This window comes from Aptenodytes forsteri, unplaced genomic scaffold (genome assembly GCF_000699145.1).
Source record: "Aptenodytes forsteri isolate BGI_AS27 unplaced genomic scaffold, ASM69914v1 Scaffold3, whole genome shotgun sequence".
Classification (NCBI taxonomy): Eukaryota; Metazoa; Chordata; class Aves; order Sphenisciformes; family Spheniscidae; genus Aptenodytes; species Aptenodytes forsteri.
Genome location: NW_008795283.1, coordinates 1,513,755 through 1,522,570, shown reverse-complemented (window position 1 = coordinate 1,522,570; position 8,816 = coordinate 1,513,755). Strand labels below are relative to the sequence as shown.

Below are 8,816 nucleotides of genomic sequence, written 5' to 3'. Positions count from 1 at the left end.
GCAGTGCCACTACGCGCCTGGAGAGCAGTACATCCTTCAGGCTGAGGGCCCGGGAGCTGCGGCCGCCTGCGGAACGGGGCTTCTCCCCCCGGCCCACTAATGCCCACTGGGATGGGCTCTCACGGCAGAGGCGGAAGAGGACTGGGCCCTGCGGAACCCTCCCTCCCTGCCTGCCTGCCGGGGCTGCACAACAGCAGTGTCCTCCTGCCCACAGCCGCCTTCCCCCCCCTGCCCCTGCCCAGCGTCGTTGCCTGGCCTCGATTGTGGACGTGGGTTTCTCGTTAAGGTTAAGGAGAGGGTGATGTTTTTCTAGGGTGGGAGTAGCAGATAAATGGAGATATGCATGACCTGCTCCCAGCCCTTTTAACTGGAGTGGATGGACCACACAACAAACTATGACAAGCTGATCAGACAGTGATGGGCAGAAGCAAAAGCCCAGTGCAGCTACGTAGCACAGAGGGCATCCATGCCAACTCCTAGTCATCCTGCAATGCGATACAGAGGTAGCACTGGTGCATAGTAACTCTGTTATTGCATAATTACAAACAACAAATAGCACATGGAACCGCTGTGCTGACCAACACCGCTGGGAACAATGAATACTTAACTGTGTCCTGCAGAAGGTGTTCAATTTCCTCAAAAATCTACAGAACAGATAATTACTTAGCAACAAAAGGCAAAGTAGTCCAACTTTCTAAGAGAGGAACCACTTGAACTCAGGACTCTTGTACCTCAGGGAGTTCTTGAACCAATAGATTATTGGGAAAAAGACAGCAAGGCAAAATTTATCCCCATTTATTTCCTTATTAAACTTCATCCTTATCTATTTCAGCGCATGCTACAAGTGTGGCAATACAGATAATGACAACAGGGAACGATGAACCTGTGCAACTGAATCACCTAACCGCTTGGCACTGCTGGGACACCCATGTCTGCACGCTGCAGGAACTTTTCTGAAGAAAGCGAGGACCAGGTGCTCTGGTCTTCAGTGTTACACTACTGATTTGTTTGTTCTCTATTGCAGTATGGATGACATTTTTTACTGTATTCATTCCAAGATCATCTACACTTTTGGATTCCTGAATTTAACAGGGAGAGCCAGCCTGGGTGCTAGATCTCTGGGTTAGAGGAAGAGTGTGCCACATGCCTTAATGCTACAACACTAATGCTTAGCGCTCAACTGAGTGTTAGAACACCTGCCTCAGAGGTGGGAGACAAGCATTACACCTGCAATGATGAACAAAACCATAGCTTGTCTATCACAGGAGGACTTCTTAAACCATTTAAGCCCAGCGTTTCACACCTGTTTCAGTCCAGTTTCCACAGTTACGTTGTCCTGGATATCTCTACTTACTTTTTGCCACTGGTTAAGAACACTGGAAAGCAAAACTTGTACAATGGCCATCAACTATTTTTTCTCCAAATGTAGGTTCTACTAATACCATACTTGGCACACTCCTTGAAGATACTGCTTAGAAGCAGTTTTAATGTATTTCAGAGATGACAGTCTTGGCTTAGAACAAAAATGATTTTATCTTGATCCAAGATAACTGCAATATTAAGAGTTTTTTTAAAAATCTGTTTAGCCAGGAAGAGATTTCAAACAAGAAACACGGGTAAATCATTTTTACTTACTCCTAGGCAGCTCCAGGCTTCACCCACCACTACTGACCCACCACATGTTAACCCACCTAAGACTTAATACCTTGGTGCTCTGGCACAAACCATTTCATGGGTCTTCATAGTCAGACACTTCCCTCCAGCACCGTTTCACATACTAGACTGACCAACATCTCTTGGGAGATGCCGCAGCAGCATTTGCAGGCTGCCTCTTCCATGTTCAAGTGACTTCTACATTAGCCAAGTTCTCGCATCCGTTTAAAACATTTTAAAAGGCAATTAAAACTAGGAGGAAAAAAAGGGGGGGAAGCCGGAAAGACTAGGACTGAACTTAGACTTGCACCTTCATACCACAACAGAGTAGTGGGATGTTTCTAACAGACCACCAGAAGTTTCAAGTTATTCGTTGCTATGGTGAAATCAGAAACAACAAAATTTTCAAGGAGAAAACCTTAGCGAGGAAGCTCACACATTTTATAAAACATAGACTAAGTTTGTTGGGATGCATGTTTGTCTTGCTCATACGGCCTGAGCAGAAATAGAAGAAAAGCGTACAGAAATACTCCTGTCCAAAGCTTGCTGAAAGCCTCCTCCCAATTAGCAGTCATGGTTTTTTAGATCATCTTTAAGCATAGAGAAAAATGGAAACTACAGCATGTTATTGCTTTGTCTCTTCCAAAACTGCATTTGCAAGTAAGCTTTCTAGCCTAAATTGTGCTTTCGTTTACACCTCTGCCTCTTCAGTATGCAAGTCTGTAAATAAGAACTGACTTTAAATGTTTCTCTGGTCTCAGCATCTATCTATCTATACTTGGCAATTTATGGTATACTATCAATCAACAGCAGGCCATCAAGGTGGCAGCCTGAGACTTCTGCCACTGATGTTTACATATTTAAAAAGCAAAATAAAAAAAGTCTGCCAGTACTTACCAGTTGTGCATAGCTAGTTGGAAGGTGCTGGGTGTAGTGCTTGTGTTAACTTCTATCTCCATCTTTCACCTAATCCACATCCCCCTTGTTTGTCACATAACCCTTGCTTCTCACACCTGAATTAAGATTCCTATTTCTCTGAGGGGAAAAAAAAATACTCTCTTTTCTGCACACTGCCCTCCCCCCCCCAAAAAAAAAAAAAAGGTCTCTGGTTATAAGGAATAAATTTGGGGTGTTAGTCAAGGGGCAGTTAGCTTGTCTTTTGACATAAATGCAGGATCAAGTGTTCTTCATCTAATCAAAACCATCCATGTTCTATCAAGATTACAAGCGTAGACTGCTGAACAATGTGTTACCTCATTTCCCCAGACAAATATAGGTAACAATTTAAGGACCCATTTGCTTTAGACAAAAAGCCATGAAGAACTCTGAATCACATCCTTTGTATTTCACTCCAATCATAATGTAACCTGCCCTTTTTGGATGCAGAACACAATCATTTTAAAAAAACCATACAGGAAAATGTGTATGCTAAAAACATCTATGTCATACTTGGGAGGCAGCAAGAGTTTACCGTCATCATTTGCAGAGTCACCAACATCTTTCTTCCCAAATGTTTCAAGTGTTGGGGTACTTATCCTGCCTTTATAGAATGTTTGCTAAAAATGTGGTATTTGCTTTCCAAATGCAAATAATTCTTTTGGTAGCAGACAAGTGCATTATAGCCCTTAATCCAGAAACACCAGTCCTTTAAAATAAAGTTTTCACTGTAAATCTGGACTACAGACTCCTCTTTATGCTGATCTAGTCACTGCTATACTATAAATAATAAAAATAAAATGTATTGAATGGTATTTCCACATCCCTTGTGCTTTTTCCGTAAGTTAGACACATTTTATCTCCTGTTAAAAACTGGAAAATACAATGCTTCTGCACGGCGTTCCGTACAGCTGCAAGGACACATTCAATAATAGCTTACAAAGCAATCGCGTATTAAACAAAGAACTCCCCCCACCCCACCGAGATAGTTAAAATAAAACGCCTATCAAATATTGCTGGAACTCTAGTTGGGGGAGACTTGCAGAGTAGTACCAAGTATTTTAGCAATCCAGTTAACTTGTGCAGCCTCACAGACAGCTACTAGCAACAATAAAATACATAGCACTTCTCAGAAGAACCCAGCAGTCAAGGCATTGGAAAGTCTCCAGAAAAGACAGACAATTTGTTCTTGTGAAATGTCAGGTTTGGTGTCACTACACTCTTGACGTATATCTGATGGTTCAGAAATGTAATGCTTACTGGCGTGATCTGGATAATACTTCTCTACCATGTCACAAGATGAAGACCCTGTTCCCTGTGATCTACCTCCCTCCTGAAGGACTACTCCCTGGAAATAGCTGGAGGGGCTTCCACCACAGACACCTGCAATCTCACTGCAATACCTGTTTCTTGCCTGCTTGCATGTCACAGATGTGAATTAAATGGAGACTGCAAGAGCCATTTTTTCTTTGGTTATTAATGAATGACAGAAGCAAGATGTTCACAAACATCTCTCTCCCTGAATTGGAGAAAACATTAGATGAAGGAGTAAATTGGAGCAAATAATTTATTTACACCTGTTTTAAGAAGTTTGCATTTGTAAACTGTTGATATGAAGCATAAAAGCTATACCTAGTTTACCTAACCACTTCAGTTTAAAAGCTCAAGGTGCAAAGAAAAAAAGAACAGCATGCCTTACTGCCTGTATTTATTAACTTAAAATAAACAAAGATAACATTTACTCTGCATTTAATGATATCACATGAGATTAGAACTATTCAGGATGTGTTGAATTATTTTGATGAGTTATCAGCTGGCTCTGCTCAAGGGAGATTTCCCCAGGAGCATCCAAAGCTACTGCTCGTTGGTCTCTCACAAATGCTTTGACTCACCAGCAGGTGTTGTCCTTTAGGAACCACTGGCTTTTCCAGTATTTGAAACAACTGCTATCTTCTTCTGTGGAATCGGGCCTTTTTCCTCCTAAGCCATCCCACTATTTCCCATTTATAACATATGGTAAGGGTTACTCCAAGGATACAGAGAAAAGGAAGACTAAGTAGTGTTACTCCTATTTTTGCTCTCTGAAAAATCTCCCTGGCTGGAGGGGGTCCACTGTCAACACTACCTCCAAATCCTTCCCATTCACAATATGGAGGAGCCCAGCCATACCTGCAGTGACAGTTCTTACGATTGTTACACACTCCTCTGTCATGACACTTTGTCATGTTACAGTCGTAGTTCAGCAGTGATATGCTGGTACATGTCCTGTTTATACAAAGCATATCACTACCACACGGCGTGCCATCTTCCACAGCCCCCACGTCAGCCATTGGCATCCCTACGTGATAGTCGAGACCCCAACACTTTTTATCTGCAACAGGGGTTTGGACTAGCGTTACGTGGTTCTGCAAGAAAGGCAATTTGTCTATGTTTTCACACTGGATCCTACCACATAAGATATTCTCAATACTGCATTTTGTAAAATGGATATTGTTACGAATACCACAATTCCCAAATCGGTCACCTCGAGTATTCACTGCTTTGAAGCAATCTAAAGGACCAGCCCTGGCTTGTTTGCCAAAGAGATGCTGGCACTGTTTACTGTGGGAAGAACATTTTCCTCGATAGCAATAAGCACCACCTTTGCAAGGGGTCCCATCTTGTATGTACACATCTGGCGGGCACCGAGGCGAAGTCCCGTTGCAATACTCTGGCAGGTCACAGTTGCCAGTACTTGCTCTGCAGAGCGTTCCTGCTGGAAGGACCTGACAGCTCTTGCAGCATTTTCCAGAAGCACAGACTGAACCTGCAGTAAATGTACAGTTCAGGTGACAACAAGGATCCTTTCTGCAGTTTGATTCTGAACCACAGTCACATTGCTCTCTGCTTTCTACTATCTTATTCCCACAGTATTCACGCTTCATTGTGTAGAAAGTACCGGGTGCTGGTGGCTGACGAATGCAGCCGGCGCCACGTCCAAGCATATCAAAGTAGTCTTTGTAACTGCAGTCACTAAACGCATCGGTGTCGACATCACTTTCATACATAATGCATTTCTTTCGTCTGCATTTACAGCCCCGTTCATCATGGCGCATCCCAAGAGCATGGCCCAGCTCGTGGACAAATGTGGTAATAAATGAGGACAACTTCCTATCAGTGAAGGAAGCAACTGCTGATGACCACTGGTTATCACACATGGACCCTAGAAATGTCAATCCCAGGCTCCTTCCAAAGCTCTGAAATGCAAATAAGTGAGCGGTATCATGACGCATCCGTGGAGACAGGTCTGACTTCCGCCATTTGTTAAAGTCGTCAAGTGCCTTGTTGATAGAGTTAGTAATGTTTATAAGGTTGCTTTTGGTCCAGATCTCCAATCCCACAAGAAACAGCCGAACAGAAAGCTGTTCGTACAGAGAGTCCCCAATGTTGATGATTTCTATTACTTGCCTCAAGACTTCAGATTCATTCCTGCCTGACTTCACAAAGCGTACATTGTCCACAACCACTACTATCTTCACGTACCTGACGTGCGTCCACCAATCCTTCAGCATCTCCTCCTCCTCCACCCGGGGGGCCTTGAACCAGGGCAGCAAAGCCTTTTGGTGCTCCAGCTCCTCTGGGGTCAGCCCACAGGTGGGGCCTGCAGGGTTGTTGGCCTCCTCCATGCGGTAGAGGATGTGCCGGAAGGCTGGATCATCGGGGATGGGCTCGATCTCGTAGGTGCCATCCTCCACCCAGAGCACACCACGGAGGCCCCTGCCGCAGGTGCCGAGGGCCACCAGGGAGCCGGGGCTCCCCTGCACCTCACCCTGGTAGAAGCAGTTGTCCTGCACAAAGGGGTGCTCCTCCCAGCGGGCCCCATCCTTGCCATAGGTGACCAAGGTGAAGGGGTGGGAGATCAGCCCCCGCCTGGGCCACAGGCGCAGCACCCGCGGCCGCCCCTCCACCTCCAGCCAGTAGGAGACAGCCAGGGGGTTGGTGTCGGAACGGGGGCTCAACTGCCGTGGCACCGTCACCCACGTGGCAGTGACGCGCAGCTCCCCAGACAGGTCCCCTGAGGTGGCAGGGCCCCTGGCCAGGCCCAGCAGCACCAGCAGCCCCAGCAGCACCCCCATCGCCGCTGCCCGGTGCCACACCACACCCTGCTTTGTGAGGGGATGGAGCCTGGAAGGGCCCCGCCTGGGGGGAACCACCCCAAGGCCTCCAACTGCCCCTCGGTGGGGAGGGCCGCAGCTGGGGAGGAGCAGTGGCACTGTGGCCCCCTTCGCCTTCCCCCTATGGAAACGGCACCCCACTGCCTAGGGTTACACCTCAGAGGGCTGCGAGGGTGCCTTGTTACATCCATCCCCCGCTCTTTGATCATGTACAGAGGCTCTTGTGGGGAGGAACAAATAAATTAGCCTAACACAAGCACATTCCCAGCTTCTTTGTAATCTTCATTTTCAAATAAATGGGTGTTTCTCCTTCTGAGCAGACATAGCGAGGAGGGGCCACGGCTCAGCTTCACGCTCCTTGTCACGGATGTTTGTGTTGAGCAGAGGGATCATTTGGTTAGACCACAAGGGAGAAAAATCTGTTTTAATAGCTCAAATGTTGGCTTTTGCTTTGTTCACTTTTTTTATTAAAGGGTAATTTGTGAGTGTAGATCAGGAACAGGCTATTTCAGCTCAAAAGAGTATTTGGAAAAGCTTGGGGTCAGAAATGAAAAAGTACAGAAATACCAGTCTCCTAGCTGGTTACTAGGACATAGCACTCCTTGGTGCCCCTTCTTAGCATGTGCCTTACTATAGCTACTACAGCTACACACACACACCCCAAGAAAAAAGGTAGAACCAGGGAGGAATTCACTTCCACTATGTTCAATAATATAGAGGCAAACTAATAGCACCAAGTATAAAAGCATAAAGCCTATCTACGCCACAGCTGCTACATACCTACAGCAATGTGCCTTAATTACAGACCACTGATGCAACAGCTGTTTTCCCCACACCATGGCCTTTCTAAAGGTTTGTGCTCGCAGACCACTGGGAAGAGAGAGCTTACAGGTACGTGTACCCCTTGGCTGCCATCCCTGTTTTAGGGAACAGATCCATCAAGACAAAGCTATAAGACAGTGATCTGGATTGTGGTAAGACAGGATGTCCTGTACAGCACAGCTATGCACACTGGTTTTTTGGCACATAGTGCTGGGATTTGACATAGCCACAGCTGTTATCTTTTGGGAACTCTTCACAACTTTTTTTTCAGCACTGAAAGCACGTCTGGGATGAAGTCCAACCTGCTGTGGCCCTTATGCTTTCTCAGCTGCAGGAGGTGCACCCTCCCACCACCACCCCATCTCCATCTCGGGTATCCTGCCTTTCAGCACCAACTTCTGGGTGCTGACCATCACCCTAGCACGGGCAGCAACACTTAACATTTCAAACTGCCCAAGACAGGCACTGCCCCTCAGGAGGCTGAGCAGTGAGAGAAGCAGCTGGCAGAGTGCTCAAAGCCTCCCTCTGCTGCCTCATGCCCCAGGGTCCTGAGTGGGCTGGTACCTTGAGCTGGGCACATGGCAGGCCTAACCAACAGCTGTGCAGGTTACCAACAGCTGTCCAAAGGGGCTTCAGATTCTGTGAATTGGCACCTTGCTCATTCATTGCAAGTGTGGCCAGCATTAGTAGTGTACACCTTGTAATACAGTACCTCAGATTAAAGGAATATAAACAGGAGGACACCTGCTTCTATTCTATTAGGAACTATTCTCTAGATACCCATCTGGAAAGATCTTTCTAGATATCCATAATTGTATATTGTCTGAAATTTATTACTGCTTTACCTAAAAGTGAACTCACGACCTGTGTTAGCCTTAGATTTACTTTCTTATTAGCTTTAATTTTAAAATTGTAGCAAGTATTTTCTGTGAAGTCTTTTATGTGCAGTTAGTTATGAATAATTGTCCACTACTTTTCAAGTATCAGTTTTGCATTCCAGGGCTGTGAACTACGTCAGATTATGTCTTTTGAAATAAATACAACTCAGACCACAATAACTATAATAGAAAAATCCTGTTACATAATCTTTGTGTGCAGTATCTGTAGCACTATTTTTAAACATATACTTCTGCTGTGTGACCACTCCTTAAGTTATAGAAAAGGCCCTACTAAATCACTCTGCCAACTTGCTAGAGCCATATCTTCCTCCCCCCCCCCCCCACCCCCACCCCCCTAGGAGAGTTCCTCCTT

General features: G+C 45.6%; 2 protein-coding genes across 2 annotated transcripts in view; both read right to left on the bottom strand.

Moving 5' to 3' along the window:
- SYNJ2BP (synaptojanin 2 binding protein) overlaps nucleotides 1-2,612 on the bottom strand; it is a 101,295-nt gene extending 98,683 nt beyond the window's left edge. Inside the window, exon 1 of the mRNA XM_019472058.1 lies at nucleotides 2,551-2,612. Within this exon, the coding sequence (XP_019327603.1) occupies nucleotides 2,551-2,612 (62 nt within the window). The remainder of the gene's footprint in view (nucleotides 1-2,550) is intronic.
- A 1,865-nt stretch (nucleotides 2,613-4,477) lies between these two features.
- On the bottom strand, nucleotides 4,478-6,704 carry LOC103898921 (disintegrin and metalloproteinase domain-containing protein 20-like). The gene is given in 2 exon segments (XM_009279305.1): nucleotides 4,478-4,564; nucleotides 4,566-6,704. Coding segments are annotated over 2 exon segments (2,226 nt in total).
- Between the last annotated feature and the right edge of the window lie 2,112 nt (nucleotides 6,705-8,816).